Raw genomic sequence first — 18,192 nt, 5'->3', positions numbered from 1 at the left:
TAGAGAAGAAAGAAAAGGAAGAGGGAGAGAAAGACGCTCGCCGCAACAACAGCCGTCGTTCACCACCGAAGTGGTGGCAATGACGGCCTACAACAGATAAAAATGCTATGGCAGGCTAGTCCCCGCCGCAAGCGGTGGTGACCTATCTACCCCAGCCTCATCAGGAGAGACCTACTACTTAATACACAATGTATTGTGAATGGACTACAGGCTTTAGGATAATAGCGCCTATAGTGGAAACGTTCTGTCCATAGTAAAGTTAGGATCACCATAAATTGACAAATAACAGAAAACTAAGCGCAACAGGGAGAGTAGGAGGACACAATCTTTTGCAAATGGAGAAGAGCAATATATTTATAAATATTTCTCGATGAAGAAATACATTTGCTCAGAGATTCTAATAATTTGGTTTAAATGCCTCGATCTCAAGAAGAAGCGATATTGGCTGCATTTTACTGGGGTTGATAGAAGCTGCATACACTCACGGAGTGAGATTTTATCTTATGCGTCTTTAAAGCGCTCATTTTATTTTCTTGCATAATACTAGTACAAAGAAGTAATGTTTTTATGTGAGGCGCACAATGAAATGTATCTTTACAGTCATTCGCATTAGTGCTTGCCTCCGAAAAGGTGCGATCGGTTACGAAAATGAGAGAGTACCACTTTTTTGTGACGACCTAATCACAAAAGAAAAAAAGGCAACAAATCTAACTTCAAGGACAAAATATCCACAATAACCCACTGATGTCCGCCTCATGCAAAGAAGGCTAAAGTTTGTGTTCTGCCTTCTGTTGCAGTATGTCATGGATTTTCAGTCAGCCAAGCCAGCTGCTGTAAGTATGAGCCACATGCGAAAACGTTTCTGTATTGAAACCGTAGCTTACTCAAACATCTCTCTTTCTCTCTCTCTCTCTCTCTATATATATATATATATATATATATATATATATATATATATATATATATATATATGTATGTATATATATATTCCCACGTGCCTAGCGCCGCGCGACTGCCGTGCTTGGTGCCGATGACGACGAAGTGTTTGTTGGCTCGAGAGGCGCGCTCGTGCTGGACTCTGAGATCGGAGCTAGAACACCGACCTTATTCTCGGGTCCTCGGCTAGGTGTACCTTCACGGCTGCCTGTGGCTTGAGTCGTGACAATATATATATATATATATATATATATATATATATATATATATATATATATATATATATATATATATATATATATATATATATATACATATATATATATATATATATATATATATATATATATATATATATATATATATATATATATATATATATATATATATATATATATATATATATATATATATATATACATATATATATATACATCTACATATATATATATATATACATATATATATATATATATATATATATATATATATATATATATATATATATATATATATTGTTTGCGTACGTTTTAATACCTCCCTGCTAACGTTTCGACTGGGGACCAGTCCTTATCAAAATGTAAAGATTATGGTTTCAAGCATGTTGTTTTAAGGGTAGGCATGGTCTGTGTCACATTTTTAGATGTTTTCTTTTATTTTTCATGCTTTTTTCTTCTTTTTTTTTCTTACTGTCCCTGGGCGTGCTCCCTATCTAAAAATTTGACTTGCACTTTCCCTACCCCTCTCTCTAACCAAATAAATAAATTTCAATGAAGGCTGATCCCCAGTCGAAACGGTAATGAAATACACCTAGTTATGCTTCGAAGCGTGCATAAGCCTACATTATCAGTTTTGGTTCATAGTGCACTCACTACCTCAACTCTCTCTCTCTTTCTGTGTGCGTCGACAGAAAATCAGCGTGAAATTTCCATACATGCCACCATATCGACAGAAGGCTTACCACTTCTTGTGGTCCAGTGTGGGTCTTGTTAGGCATCAATGCTATTTTATAGTTTCAGGCTTTCCATCAGACGTGGAAGCGCTGATCAGTCGACAAAGCAGTTAAAAAGCGGACATGCATGAACTTAATTTGCTTAACCTACTATCCGGTCTATTTTCTGTTATAGTGATCTGAAAGCTGCTTTGGGATGTGCTCCAAGCCAACAGTTAGTAAATATATATATATATATATATATATGCACTCTATTCACGCCTTTGTAAAACAGACAGGCGATTCAGTTTTCAATCCCAGCAGAAATGTTAACATTCTGGGCGGCATACATAAGGCAATGTTTCGAGAGAGTGCGGTCAGAATGTTGAAAAACCTTTTTTTTCTACACAAATGCACTCTTTGATACTCATTAACTGGTCAGTGCAGTGAGAAGCATTACGTTCCACTGTTTGTACACTGAAAGTGTCACTGTGTACTGCGAATCTATCGTGCGGGAGATGTGTTGACAGTCCTATTATGCCTACGCACCGCGGATTGGTGCACAATGCGTTATCCCAGGTAAAAGTATTTATAGGTCCAGGAACCGCTTAATCTCTAGGGAAGCACATACAATGTGTGATATTTTGGACATATATGAAGGCTAAGAAAGATAGAACTCTTGTTGAAGCTGAAGTCTCCAATAAAGTTAGACCTGTCAGTGCACTGGCTCAAGCAATTACACTGGATACCTTCTTTAAGTCTTTCAGCGCTCATGAAGCACATACTGTTTCAAGAATTACTGCCGTGAAATAATATCTCTAACGCGGTCGCGCTTCTGAAAATATTTAATAGTGCCGACTTCCCGAATTAAACTAGGGACTACGCCGAAACGCACACCTCCTTCTGTGTATAGTTTTCTGGCATTTAGCGTTACAGATGCAACATGCGCAAACAGTCAAGCGAATGTTAGCCCGCTTACATTATCACAGTAGTCGACACTGGCCTCCGTACTTCTGTTCTTATAGTTAATATTGTTAGGTAGCTGACCATCGAGTGCTTCCGTCCAGGCGAACGCCCGTGACAACAAAGCGCATACGTTTTGCCAGGCAGATTCCAGCCGCTGGTAATAAAAATTTAGGAATGATTTAAAATGGCTAAACTTACGTAGACAAAGCGAAGATGCGCGACTCCTCCATGGATGTCTGCGAATCTCAACGATAACACAGCTGGCTGCAGACAGCACAAGATGTCGAGGGCGTTTGGAATGGGGAGGACATGCGTAGTTAATAACTGTTCAGCGACATCGTTCAGAATTTGTACTTCAGGCGTTAACAGCGGATACTTATAGCTACTGCTAATTGTGTATATTCAATATAATGCCATTTTAACCTTGAGTAAACTGTCCTTACAACTCTAGAAGACATGAAGGTATAGAGGGCATTTTGAACGGGGAGGTACCAGGAGGCGAACCTGATGGGCAGCGGAGGAAGCAAAGAGTAGGCAGGGGTCTGGAAGGCTGTGTGACATCGTGTCAAGCAATTTTTAATTATTGTGAAGGTAAGTGCCGGTACAAATGAAGTTCGCCAGGTGTGTGAAGAAGAAAAAGCGGGTTTACGATGCCGAAGTGAAGCAACAGAAGAAGCGGAAGATGCCGGCTAAGCGTGCCACACGCGCAAAGAAGCGGGCGGCGTGGAGGCCGTGCAGCTTGGCACGTTGAACGCCACATGAAATGCGCTCCGATCAAGTTGTAGTAGGGCGTCGTAAAGCTTTCAGTGTGCTATTTAACCGTGACAAATTCATACCCATTATAGTCATGTTTGTTTTGTACAAGCGCAGCGACGGCTACTAAGCTTTTAGTACCTATGTTGAGGCACTAAAACAGCATCACGTAAAGGAACAATGGTTCACAATAAGAAGTAATTCCCATGCCATTTTTGAAGTTCAGTCTGACATAGCTACTAACTGCAACTTTATCATAGGCTTAAGGTAACTCAGCCAGTCCTTGTATTTATTACTACGTGGGCTACTGATTTTCTAGCAGCCATCAGTATATAAATAATTATGGCTTCATTCGCTTCTCTTAGTCATAGGGAGTGCTTATCATTGAGTTATTTACACTAGAGACTAGAGCCTCAGCCACTTAAGCTGGGAAATACATTACAAATACTCGACGAAGGAGGCCAGGCGATACAGAAAATAGGGAAGACAGCAAAATAACAGGCACATTGATAGAAAGCGTGAAGGCCAGTAGCAGCGTTACCGAAACAGATTCTTGCCCAAGAAAAATAGGTAATGGAACAAATAAAGCAATAGAAAATTGAAATATAAATTATAGGGGAAATTTTTCCGCACAAAACAAAAAGTGAACAAATATCAGAAAATAAAAGAATTTGAAATATATAGAATAAACATAATTTACTAACGTGGTTTTATTGAGTTTTATTACAAAATAAATTGGCAGGTATGCTACAACGTTCTGTGATTGTAATTGTTTTACATTGAGTGTAATGTGTTCGCTTTCATTACACGAAGGAAATCCTTTGGCTGTGATTTTGTTTCACAAAATATTGGAGTGAGATAAAAGCTTTTTGTACGTCTTGTATCGAATTTCCGCTTTATCTATAACACAAACTGAAGCCCGATTTTTTCCTTTTGAATAGTACATAAAATTGTGGACGGCTAACTTTACACCTGTTATCTATTATTTTGTTCGCAAACATCAGTAAAAAAGAGGAATCTCCTGTTTCGAAAATACATATCGTAACCTTCCTTTCGACAGGCACTGCATTAATTATATGCTTCTTAGTGTGAGCATAAGAAGACAATCATCTTGGCTTTAATCGTAGCCACCCACTCTAAGCCGAACAACTTAAAAAAAATTGCTAAGTATTGTCGTAACATATTGCTTAAAGCCCCTTTCTAGGGCATGAACTAAGTATTTTTGAATCAACCGAGAAGTACTTAAAGAGGCAAAATATAATATGAAATTATAAAATCGGTCCGGCTTGCTTTCCGACGAAAGGATGACGCGATTCCAGTGACGTTGCTTATATCGTCATGAAACCTTTTGTGGGCTTGAAATTTCACTAAACCTGCTGCGGCAAGCGACACGTTCGCCAAATATACTTTTTTCTTGAAAATCATCAACCGCAATAATTGCTCTAGTGCAGAGCCAAGAAATTCTAAAATTTAAATTTATTTTTGCATTACAATTAATGGCGCCGCTACGAAATTTTATGACAAGATCCAAAAGGCGGAAGTAACATTTCGTGCGAATTCTATTATGAGCGGGATAAAGTGGACAACAGAAAAAGCGCCAAAGTCGGCTTCTAAACAATGATCGACTACTTCAGAGGCGCAATATTTGTCACTGGTAGCCACATAGTATCTTTATCCAGCTCGAGCGGGTAGCATAAATTTGAAGACTGAAAGTGAAGCTCGCATGTCTTCTGTTAAGAAATAAGTCATCTATTTCAGCAAACCGTTGAGAATCAACTGATTTGAGCAGTTTTACTAATAGTGGCTTGCAGTAATACCAGCTAAAAGCTTCGCTCTCTTGACGTTTAAGCTTGGTTTTGGAAGACAGACCCAATATGTTAAGCTTAAGGCTGATGGATACTAGGAGAGGCATACTGAACAGGATTTCTACACAAAACGCATTTTCATACTATGTACCGTCCTGATACGAAGTACATAAACGGTATTTTTAGGAATTCATCCTAAAGTTATACGAAACCAAATTTCGCAATGGATCATCAACGAGTCGGCTAAAATTCAACGTTTAAGCCTAATATTTGTACAATTGGTTACATTTCAACATCCAAAGCACAATAAATTTTCCCTAAGCAACAATACAAAAGGCTGTCCCTTGGTTTCTTTCTGAAAATGAAAAAATATGGCACACAGATTGAACCACGCCGTGATGTTAAGAAAACTTATATTAGTATAGCCGCTCTTTTGACAATACAACATAACGGAAAAAGTGAATAGCTCCAATGCTTATATCATGCCATTGCTTGGATTATTATTTTTTAGTGTATTTTTGAAAAACCGACTGCATGGCTTTCCTCGTGCTGCTTTCACGGTTCTTGCAGCGGTAAGTTTGTAGTGAAAATGGTAGTAACGAACCTAGAATAACACCCAAAACCATTCAATTATTGGTGCAATTTATGGGTCAATTGTCGTATTTTCACTTTGTCATCAAACAAAAACCACTTTCAGTTTCATCCCATGCTAAAGCAGTATGATTATGGAAATTTGATCTTTTATTTCCAGCTAAAGGTGGAAGTAGCAGTGGCTCACGAGGTGGCTATTCTTACAGCGGAAGTGCTGAAAGTGGAATGAATGGAGGAAGCTGGGCGTCAGGCAGCGGACTGGGAAGCGGCAGTGGAATTGAATCCGGAAGTGGTCATAACAGCGTATTTGGCGGAACCAGTGGCACTGGAGGCAGCACATATAGCTACTTCCAGCACATTCCTGCTAATGTTTGGACATGGAGTACACCGGGTTGGTCATGGCGGTGGATATCAAAGCCATTTGGAAGAAGCGGATCATTGTTCAGTTCGCCAATATTATGGTATACTTGGGGTGGCCAAGGTGGTCAAGGATCCTTGAATGGTCGCTGGGCAAAGAAAAGTCTAGGAAAAAGCAGTCGCCAAGATGCATTACCCAAATGGATTGAGGAGGAAGATCTGGGTGGCAGTTTTGGAGGAAACTTTGTATCCAGTGGAATTCTTGGAAGTCGTCATGGAATCAGTCAAGGAGAGGAAAAATTCGGTTGGCTGTCAAGAAGTGGCAGTGGAAGACACAGAGGATCTAGTTTGAAGTATGGAGGTCTAGGAGGCGGCAGCAGCACATTACAAGGGTGCAGTGGATCATCTGGTCAGCGACGTTCATACGGCTGGCTATCGGGTAGAGGTAGTGGAGAACACGGAGGCTCCAGTTGGAACTTTGGAGGTCTAGAAGGCAGCAGTGGTGTAGAAGGATCCAGTGAGTTATCTCGCAGACAAGGAGGGTATGGATGGCTATCGGGAAGTGGCAGTGGAGAACAAGGAGGCTCCAGTTGGAAGTATGGAGGTCTGGGAGGCAATAGGGGTCTAGGAAGAATAAGTGGGTCATCCAGTCGACGTCGAGGATATGGCTGGCTATCGGGAAGTGGCAGGGGAGAACAAGGTGGCTCCAGTTGGAAGTATGGAGGTCTAGGAGGCACCAATAGTTTAGTAGGATCCAGTCAGTTGTCTGGCAGACAGGGAGAATATGGATGGCTATCGGGTAGTGGCAGTGGAGAACGAGGAGGCTCCAGTTGGAATTATAGAGGTCTAGGAGGCCGCAGTGGTTTAGGAGGATCCAGTGAGTTATCTGGCAGACAAGGAGGGTACGGATGGCTATCGGGAAGTGGCAGTGGAGAACAAGGAGGCTCCAGTTGGAAGTATGGAGGTGTAGGAAGCAGCAGTGCTGTAGGAGGATCCGGTGAGTTGTCTGGTAGACAAGGAAGACTCGGATGGCTATCGGGAAGTGGCAGTGGAGAACGAGGAGGCTCCAGTTGGAATTATAGAGGTCTAGGAGGCCGCAGTGGTTTAGGAGGATCCAGTGAGTTATCTGGCAGACAAGGAGGGTACGGATGGCTATCGGGAAGTGGCAGTGGAGAACAAGGAGGCTCCAGTTGGAAGTATGGAGGTGTAGGAAGCAGCAGTGCTGAAGGAGGATCCGGTGAGTTGTCTGGTAGACAAGGAGGACTCGGATGGCTATCGGGAAGTGGCAGTGGAGAACAAGGAGGCTTCAGTTGGAAGTATGGAGGTCTAGGAAGCACGGGGGGTCTAGGAGGATCTAACAGGTTTTCGGGAAAGCATGGAGGAAATGAACCAGGAGGGTATGGTTGGCTGTCGGGAAGTGGCAGTGGAGGCCAGGGAGAATCGAGTTGGAAGTATGGAGGTCTAAGAGGCAGCAGCGGTCTAGGAGGATCCAGTGGGTCGTCCGGTGGACGGCGAGGATATGGCTCGCTATCAGGAAGTGACAGTGTAGAACGAAGAGGCTCTAGTTGGAAGTATGGAGGTCTAGGATCATCCAGTGAGTTGTCAGGCGGAAGAGGGAAATATGGCTGGCTATCAGGAAGTGGTAGTGAAGGACAGAGAGAATCGAGATGGAAGTATGGCGGCCTAGGCGAAAGCCGAGGTCTAGGAGGATCTAACTGGTTTTCTGGTAAACATGGAGGAAGTGAAGCAGGAGGGTATGGTTGGTTGTTAGGAAGTGGCAGTGGAGGTGAGGGAGGATCCAGTTGGAAGTATGGAGGCCTAGGAGGTAGTAGCGGGCAAAGAGGATCGATTGGGTCTTCTGGTCGATGGCTAGGATACGGCTGGCTATCGGGGAATGGCAATGGAGAAGCTGGAGGCTCCAGTAGGAACTATGGCGATTTAGGATCCAGTGAGTTGTCTGGCGGAAGAGAGAAATATGGCTGGCTATCCGGAAGTGGTAGTGAAGGACAGGGCGGATTCAGTTGGAAGTATGGAGGCCTAGGAGGCAGTCTCGGTATAGGAGGATCTAACTGGTTTTCGGGTAAGGATGTAGGAAGTGAATCAGGAGGGTACGGATGGCTGTTAGGAAGTCGCAGTGGGAACCAGGGAGGATTCAGTTGGAAGTATGGAGGTCTAGGAGGAAGCTCTGGTTTACGCGGTTCTAGTTGGCTGTCTGGTAGACGTGGAGGACATGACTGGCTATCGGAATCTGGCAGTGGAGGACAGGGAGGATCGAGTTGGAATTATGGAAGTCTAGGAGGCAGCAGTAGTCAAGGTGGATCCAGTGGGTCGTCTGCTGAACGACAAAGATATGGCTGGCTATCGGGAAGTAACAGTGGAGGGTTACGAGGGAGCAAGCATCTAGAAGGATCTAGTGGGTCGTTTAGTGGACAAGGAGATAATAGTGAAGGAGGATATGGATGGTTATTGGGAATCGACAGTAACAACCAAGGAGGAAGAAGTTGGCTAAGAAGATCTAGGGGGCGCTTAGTTAGGCAAGGTCTAATTGGAACACTGCGAGGTCTTGGTTGGCAGTTGATAGGAAGGGGCAGTAGCAATGGTAAAAGTGGAGAGGGAGGATATGGAGAGAGTTCCAGACAGGGAGAATTCGAAGGCCGTGGCGGACATGAAAGAGAACAATGGGGCCAAGGTGAACAAGGTGGTAAACGTGGCACTGGGGGATACGGAATGCTAAGCAGAGTGTTTAGGCAACACCTAAGACAAGGCGCTGGATGGAGTAGCAGTAGCAAACCCAGCATTATCCGGCGGTACATCCTAGGCTATGGAGGAGGACAAGGCGGGATTGGAAATCTAGGCGGTCAAGGAAGAAGTTCAGGGTTTCTCAACGATATCTTTAGATTTGGAACTGACGGAATAGGTCGCCTTGGCGGCTCTGGAGGCCTCCGACGAATATTGCTTTCTCAGGGTTCAGGTGGCAGTGGTTTGCGAGGAATAAGGAGACTACTTAGCCAAAGGGGAAGTCAAGAGAGTAGTTCGAGTTTTGGCAGTGAGCCTAGCATTATTGAGAGGTACATTAAACGCTTCAGTGGAGGACAAGGCCGTGATGAATTGGGTAAACTGGGAGGTCAAGGAGGTAGTGGAGGATTTCTAAGCAGCACTTACAGCCCCGGAGATGGAGGAATTGGTAGTTTCGATGACTCTGGAGGCGTATCCCAAATTTTACTTTCTCGTCTCGGCCAGCGGATTTCACAAGGCAGACTGAGACGTCTGCTTTGGAAGTATCGAAGCCGAGGGCGGGGCCTAAGCTTTATGCAATTCCTTCGAAAATTGGGAGTTATCGAGAGAGGCACTGGTGGCCCCGGGCAACATGGAAGCAGCAGCTGGTTCTGGACTTCAGGCCCTCTGTATTGGACATGGGGACCCCAGTACTGGTCCTTTGGACCACAAAAAAGTGTACAAGGAGGTGGGTTTGGCGGAAGCTCAGGCAGATTAAATGGTGAATTGTCAGGCGGTAGCGGCTGCGGTAGCGGTTCTGGCAGTAGGTCAGGAGGAGCATTCTCCAGTAGTGGCTGGGGTTCTATGAGTGGCAGCAATGGCGGTAAACTGCAGCTAAAGTTTTGAATTAGGTTAGAACCATCGTGTGTACTTCGCTCTTTAGAAGTAAAATAAAACAATGCAGTTTTTTATGCGCAGTGAGTTTTTTCCAGCCGTCTCGCTTCCTGTGCAAATATTGTCACAATAACGAACATCGCTTGGCGCGAATAGTCATATTTATTGCCGCCTAAATAAAATGTAGGAATTATTCCTGCAGAGCAACGTGTATAAAATTTCTTTTATGTATTGTGTTTGAATGCACATAGTACGCATTTAAACTTCAATAAACGAAGTATGCTCCGCTTATTTCTGCGCATTTCTTACATTGAGCGCTTGCATGCCTTCCATTTGTTTACATGCCTTGATACATTTTCCCAACTGAACACTATTTAAAGACTCGGTTTTGCTGAGCGGAGCGTGAACAGGTTGAAGATATTTACACAGCAAGCAATTAATCTAGCCAGAAACGTGATGCAATGTTATTCAGTACAATATATATATGAACGTCCATTTTGCTTCACCTGGCTTTGGGGGACATTTTTACATGATTACCTATAAAAATCAGTTCGCCATTTTAAACTATGCGAGTTTTATTTCTCGCGACAAAATTTCCGATAACCACCCAATATCATAACATTTACAGTGTAAAAAACGTTTTTAGAGGAAACATAGGGAGCAGTATGTGCAACTTTATGTACGGACCTCACCCTCACCATAAGGGAAGGAAAGACGGTGGGCGTAAATGCAGGTGAGGCAGAGGAAAAAGGTGTCATTGTAGAGAGGTTGAGAAGAATTTCTACCATATTTGGATCTTTAAAGCGCACTGGTCGTACCAAAGCACACAGATGCCCTTGTATTTTCCTCCAACGAAACACGGCTGCTTCGGTCGGGTTAGAATGGGGTACCTCGATTTAGTGAAATAGCGTCTCAACCATTTAGTCAGCCCGTTGATGCCCTACAAGGAAAATAGTCAAAAGTGCCGGTAGTTATAGAGCTTACATAAGCTTGTGAGTGATCTCATGCTACTTGCAGAGTACAGCGTTGTCTAGACACAGCGCGGATAATTGACTGTGTACGCGTAGGAAACTTGGCACCTACATCACGGAACTATGAACAATCCATGCCTTTATTTCAAGCTTGCTTTTTAGTATGAAAAAAGCACCTGTGTGAATAGTAAAATAACGTCAGGGAACAACGCAATATGTTTACCAATATTGCAAGATATACAAAAAGAAACGAACTGTGCGGCTCTCAATAAGGGTATATTGTGAAGGCTTAGTAATATTGAGCTCAAAAAAGAACGCTCACCTTCACTGTCATATATTGCATAAAGACACGATGTCAAAAAGAAGAGTACGCTGACAGAAGAAATCAGAAAAGTTAAAAATACATGCCAACGTGTACACTGCTCATAACATTTCAGCCAAGCTGTTTACATCAGGGAAAGCCTGGAGTCTGTCCTGAGCTGCGTGAGCCAGAAGCGCGAATTCGATCTGTGGACAGCCCAGTCCCTCATGTCTATGGTGGATAGATGGATGTAAGAGGAAAGATTCTTTTTTGAAATTGTGTAATGGCACTTGCTACTCGTTCTTGTTTGTTCCTTTCTATGTCTTCATCGATAATTAAAATTCTGTGTAAATTCGCCATTTAGTATAAGCACATCTTTATAATCATACCCTTACAGGATTCAGTATTCTCTGTTTTTGAGCGGAAGTCTGCCAATAACTTTTTATTTATTCGTTTCTCTAATATCCGATCGGCTACAGTGTGAAGTGCAAACATATAGAAAAGACATTTCATAAGCAGCGTTAGCACAGGAACAACTCAACATCCCATAAATATACTGCTATAGAAGAAACATCTGGGCGAGTTGGTAGGGTGACATAAACTGTCATAAATACGTTGCATTGTTAACAACAAAGCAGCGAAAAAAGTGCAAGAAAGAAACACGTGTTGGATAAAGCATTAGTTTTCCTATGTTCCATTGTAAAGTAGAAGTGATATACAGGATTCCGTTATCTTGCGATAAAGTGCATGTGGGTCAAACGGGCCGGTGTAATAATGTTCGGTTACGAGAGCACGAGAGATCATTAGAGATTGGTAGAGGATCTAATCTGGCTGCACATTGTAAGGTTGTGATGGCTTCCATCCTTTTCTAACAGACAGGTATTTTGGATGCCCAACCGGCACAGATTAACTGGGAAATCATTGAGGCCAGGCATATTATGCGATTAGGTGAAAAAGGTGTTTGTGAACCGTCAATAGCTTTAAGAGATAATGAGTTTGGGTTTTTGAACCTGGTGTGTGTGCTGGGTCATCATGAGTTGGTTTTTGTTTAATGTGTCGTTTGGTGCGGCTTGGCTTGGATATTTATACTGTGTGTTTTTTTAATAAACTTCAGTTGCAAGTCAGCGCCCATCCTGTCTGATTCTTGATCCTCGTCCTATAGTGTGTAGTGCTGTTCATCATATCGCATAAATATTCAGTGATAAACCAGGAAAAGGTGAAATTTTTAGAACAACACAAAACCGAAATGCCAGTGTGACATGAAAAAGGGAATTCTGGGGGCTATTAAGTATCCTTACATGCGATAAGGCGAACAGCTTTGTGCCTACGTTCGGTTGTTTGGTGGCTTCTTTCTGTTGCTGCTTCTGTTAACGCTTACGTTTATAATGGGACTACTCCGACCACCATTAAAACTGTGTCATGCATTTTAACTAGCAACTGCGTATTAAGACACCTTTGTATTTACTAGACGTGCCATTCCTCAGATACAAAGGTCAAAATATTGTGTGTCAAAGCCAGGAAGTGAAGAAAATAAATGTTCACGGCGGTGTGGCAGCATCCACGTATCGCAGGCCATGGCCCGAGTTTGTTTCTCGTGCACATTTACCAGGGTTTCATTTTCATATTTTCGTTCGGTGCAAATGTTCAGGTTACAGATCCTAGTTACGGCAATCTAGAAGTAAGGAAGATTTTGCTTTGAAACACGCTTTCGATATTAAGAACAAATGCCTTAGATCAATTTGTTTAAATCCGGCATTGCTTTGGAAGGAAAGACAATACAAATAAATCAGTATTTGAGGCAATGTCACCGACTTTGAAGAGATGATTTGCGCGAACTGATATTTTGCTCTGATATTTTGCTCTTTCAATACCAACAGTCACAGTATACGTCAGCGGATTTTTTCTTCTATTGCTACTACTACTACTAAGTGCTACTATTGCAGCCTTTCTTTCAAAGCCTCTGGAGAAACATAATTAATGTATATCCCCGGCAAAATCTGTGCAACTGAATCTAGAACCCGGTACTTATCTTTGCAATGTACTGCTGAAGGGTTCCAAGCTGTGCAGACGTATTTTATCTTCGTCACACAACATGTTTGCATCACTGCGGAAGGTACGGCTCTCTCGTCCAATCAGGCCTGTGCGCACTAGATGACTGGGCTGCTACGCTCCAGTCGTCCCGACAAATGACTCCATTCATGTGAAAAGAGGCGTACTAGTAGTTAGCTTCATTTTGTCTCTAGCAGGTGACCCTTGCTGCCTTTTTGTTCTTTCTGTTGTTTTTGGATAGGGGAACGCCCGTTCCAAAGGGTCTGACCCCACTTTTTTTCTTTTGTCATCCCCTGTTAGTATCAGATCCTCGGTTGTCAAGACACAGCTATTTTCAATGTTTCTGTCATGTGCATATAAATGTATTTGCTCCAGCGTGGTCACTGCACTAGTAAGTTGGGTCGAATGCAGATCGGAGCAGCGCAATTTCGATGGTGGCGGAATGAAAAACAATCGCATATGCAGCGCGAAAGTGAAAGCACAAGCGCTCGAAACTAACCCAGAGCCCTCCACTATGGAGCCTGCTATATCTGATGAGAGACGATCATCATCATCATCATCAGCCTGACTACACCCACTGCAAGGCGAAGGCCTCTGCCATATCTCTCCAATTAACCCGGTTCTGTGCTAGCTGCACCCACTGGTCCCCTGCAAACTTCTTAACATCATCCGCCCACCTAACCTTCTGCCGCCCCCTGCTACGCTTTCCTTCTCTTGGAATCCAGTTTGTTACCCTAAGCGACCATCAGTTATCCTCTCTTCGCACTACATGTCTTGCCCATGCCCATTTCTTCTTCTTGATTTCCACTAGAATGTCAGTAACTTGAGTTATTTATCTGACCCAGTCTGCACGCTTCCTATCTCTTAATGTTAGCCCTACCATTTTTCGTTTCATAGCCCTCTGCGTTGTCGTCAACCTAAGTAGAACCCTCTTGGTTAGCCTCCAAGTTTCAGAACCATAGGTGAGTACAGGTAAGATGCAATTGTTATATACTTTCCTCTTGAGCGATACCGGTGAGCTGCTAGTCATAATCTGCGAGTGCTTGCCAAATGCGCTTTATCCCAATCTTATTCTTCTTGTTATTTCCTTTCCATTGTCCGGATCTGCGGTTACTACCTGTCCCAAGTAGACATTTTCGCCTACTACTTCGAGTGTTTCGCTACCTAACGTAAACTGCTGTTCCTTCCCGAGGCTGTTGAAAATTACCTTAGTCTTCTGCATATTGATTTTTAAGCCTACCTTTCTACGTTTCCTGTCTTGGTCATCAATCATTATTTACAGTTCATCCCCCGAGTTACTTAGCAAGGCAACGTCATCACCAAATCGCAGATTACTGAGGTATTTTCTATCTACCCTTATCTCTAACTGCTCCCATTCCAAGTCTCTGATAACTACAGGATCAGATAACTACAGATATGTTAAAGCACGGGGGGGGGGGGGGGGATATCATGCTAGAAAAACTGACCACCCTGTATACGCAGTGCTTGGTGTCATCGACGGTACCGGAACCAAGGAAGAATGCCAGCATTATCCTCATTCATAAGAAAGGGGACTCTAAGGACCTCACAAATTACAGACCAATCAGCTTACTGTCTGTTACGTATAAGGTATTTAATGCGATAATCTTTAATAGAATCAAGTAAACCTTAGACTGCAATGATCAAGCAGGTTTTCGGAAACGGTACTCTACTATCGATCATATTCATACCATCAACCAGGTGATGGAAAAATGCTCGGAATATAAGCAGCCCTAATACATACCATTTATTGATTACGAAAAAGAAGTTGACTCAGTTGAAACCTCGGAGGTAATGCAGGCATTGCAAAGCAGAGGATAGACGAGCCGCACGTGAAAGTGCTGGAAGATATCTATAGCTGCTGCACAGCAATCATAGTTCTGCATAAAGAAAGTAACAAAATTCCCATAAGGAAAGATGTTAGGCAAGGAGATCCGATCTCCCCAGTACTATTCACAGCTTGCTTAGAGGAAGTGTTCAGAGACTTGGAATGGAAGCAGTTAGGGATAAGGGTAGATGAAGAATACCTCAGTAATCTGTGATTTGCTGATGGCTTGGACTTGCTAAGTAACTCGGGGTATGAACTGCTAATAATGATTGATGACCAAGAGAGTAAAAGTAGACAGGTAAGCTTAAAAATCAATATGCAGAAGACTAAGGTAATGTTGAACAGCCTCGGGACGGAACAGCAATTTATGTTAGGTAGGGAAGCACTGGGTGTGGTAAGCGAATATGTCTACTTAGGACAGCTAGTAACAGCAGACACGGACCTTCAAAAGGAAATAACGAGAAGAATAAGAATGGGATAGAGCGCATTTACCAAGCCCTCGCAGATTATGACTAGCAGCTTACCGGTATCGCTCAAGAGGAAAGTATACAACAGTTGCATGTTACCTGTACTCACCTATGGGGCTGAAACGTGGAGGCTAACCCAGAGGGTTCTACTTAAGTTGAGGATAACCCAGTGGACTTTGGAACGAAAAATGATAGTTGTAACATTAAGAGATAGGAAGCGGGCAGAGTGGGTCAAGGGAATTGCTCAAGTTACTGACATTCTAGTGGAAATTAAGAAGAAGACATGGGTATGGGCAGGACATGTAGTGCGAAGAGAGGATAGTCGATGGTCGCTTAGGATAACAGACTGGATTCCAAGGGAAGGAAAACGTAGCAGGAGGCGGCAAAAAGTTAGGTGGGCGAATGAGGCTAAGTTCTCAGGGGTAAATTGGTTGCAGCTAGCATAGAACCGGGTTAACTAGAGAAATATGGGAGAGGCCTTCTCCCTGCAGTGAGTATAGTTAAGCTGATAATGATGATGATGATGGCTTATTTCCACATTTCATAACGACTTCCGTACGTTCTACAAAACGACTGCAAGGAGTTTTTTAGGCCCTTAACTAATTTATCGCCTCATCAGCATCACGTCACATGTAAGCCGAAACTTTTTAGTTTTTCCGAGGAACTAAGCAAAACTTAAACTTCCGCTTTGCGGCTAGACTTTTTTAGGCGTCTGGGAAAGGTGTGCAGATATGGCAGGGCCACAATCCTTTGTTTTCCTTTCTTCTTCCCGCTCTTGCGACCCTGTTCGGTTTTTACTGGCTCAACGTTATTGTTATTATAAAACTGTTCCGCGACACCCAACCGCTGCAGCCCTGTCGAATGCATTGGGCATTCGCAGTTCGCGAAAAGCCACGATGCTAGCTACTATCAGCGCCCGCCGAGTTGCTTAGTTATTTGAGGCGTAAGCTTGTGCAATAAAGAGTTATTTTAGGACCAAGCCAGTCCCTTTGTTGCTGACCAACAGCACTTTCAATACCACGTGACATCTGCTGAAGGTGCTGAATCCCATAACGTGACGTCGTACCTTTGAAAATGGCATCCGGCGAAAAGAAAGCGCTCCTGGTGTTCTGCCAGACCCGTGAGCCTCACCTAACAGTCACGCTGGTTAAAATAGTAACGTGATTAAGATATGAAGGCCTCGACCTCTTCGACAGCATGGAGCCAGGCTTAATTTTGGAGCCAGGCTTAATTCTACGATCTCCGGAGATGGTGTGCAAGATATTGTTACTGGGAAGATTGGTTAAAAGACCGGGCAAATTGTGGAAATAGATTTCGAATCCTTTTTCAAGCATTGTAACAAAACAAAGGCTTCTGTCATAGCTACAGACAAGAATAGATATTCCGAATGAACCCTTTCTCGCCTACACCGAAGAAATATAGAGGCTATTTTGCAGAGCTGTTCTTGAGACGGTCAGAGTCACTTTATGCCACAGTTGTTTGAAAGCCGCCAAAAACCGTCACCAAATTTGAAATAGAAGTGTCTTTCATCATGAAGACAATAGGCACCCAGTTAAGAATATACGACCGACCACTTCAATTAGTTTGCGGAAGCTCCTGCATTTGGTTATTAGCGAGTGGAGTGAGCTTGGGGTGCAAAACCCACAAAGAGAATGAGAACGTTTACAAGAGGTCTGAAATATTCGGGAAAAGCCGACCGACAATGATAAAATGCTGCAAGATATATATGAAAGGTTAATCAAAATTGAAGATTTCAAATACTTTGCTGCAATTTAAGATGATGTAAAAAGTGTTCAGACATTCGCAAAGGCAAACACTTCACCGATTGAGAATTTAACTGCTCGAGCAAACGAAGCCGAAGACGGGGAGTGGCGAAACTATCTGGTGTTATACGGCGTGGATAATGAGTGTGGCGAAAGTTGATCGAGTTCTGAGGAAAGGTAATAGCCATCACCAAAGCACATTTAAAACTTCCCGTTGAAGTGAGGGACAGAGCATGTCCATAAGCTTCGGTGGTTTACCCCAATTAACACCAGATAAAGTCTAGTGAAGTTTGCCCATTTTAAAATAAAGAAAACTACCTACCACTTGCAGAGAAAACAAGAACCCTAAAATAAATGTCGCTCAGGACCTTTTTACAGCCACGTGCTTGGCCCAGTAAAGCGTGATCGAATTTCAAAGAAAGCAAATCTTTTTCAGTAATCTTTGTCCCATCTGGCACAAGATGGGTTAATGGGAGGCCACCAAGGCGCGAAGAAAACTCTACAGAAGATGCCCACAGAATTCTTCTGGCCCGCAATTCAGGTTGACGCTAAGCGGTTCGTCGCATCTTGCGATCGATGCCAATTCACAAATTTGAAGGGTCACACAACACGAGCGCCTTTGGGCCGAGTTCCTGTCATTGAGACCCCGTTTCAGAGGGTGGCGATCGTTATTGTTGGTCCACTCAACCGAAAGTCTACTCAAGACAATCGGTACATCCTGACCACAGTCGACTATGCCACTCGGTGCTCTGATGCACTTGCACTTCCTAGCATCGAGATTGAAAGGGCAGCCAAAGTTCTAGTCAAAATATTGTCCCTTGTAGAAGTGCCCAGACAGGTCCTCTGC

General features: G+C 43.2%; 1 protein-coding gene across 1 annotated transcript; it reads left to right on the top strand.

Moving 5' to 3' along the window:
* The first annotated feature begins 802 nt into the window (after positions 1–802).
* Positions 803–10,153, top strand: LOC146195730 (uncharacterized). Its single transcript, XM_084597888.1, has 2 exons — positions 803–833; positions 6,143–10,153. The coding sequence occupies exon 2, from the start codon at positions 6,208–6,210 to the stop codon at positions 9,958–9,960; it is 3,753 nt and encodes a 1,250-aa protein (XP_084454014.1). The 5' UTR covers positions 803–833; positions 6,143–6,207; the 3' UTR covers positions 9,961–10,153.
* The last annotated feature ends 8,039 nt before the right edge of the window (positions 10,154–18,192 follow it).

Source organism: Amblyomma maculatum, chromosome 3 (assembly GCF_055883805.1).
Source record: "Amblyomma maculatum isolate TAMU_Amacu chromosome 3, ASM5588380v1, whole genome shotgun sequence".
Lineage (NCBI taxonomy): Eukaryota > Metazoa > Arthropoda > Arachnida > Ixodida > Ixodidae > Amblyomma > Amblyomma maculatum.
Note: the sequence above shows the minus strand (reverse complement) of the source record. Positions and strands in the feature narration are given on the sequence as shown.

What these genes read in the sequence shown, in the direction of transcription:
- LOC146195730 (XM_084597888.1), top strand. Translation starts at nt 6,208, where the DNA reads ATGAATGGAGGAAGCTGGGCGTCAGGCAGCGGACTGGGAAGCGGCAGT.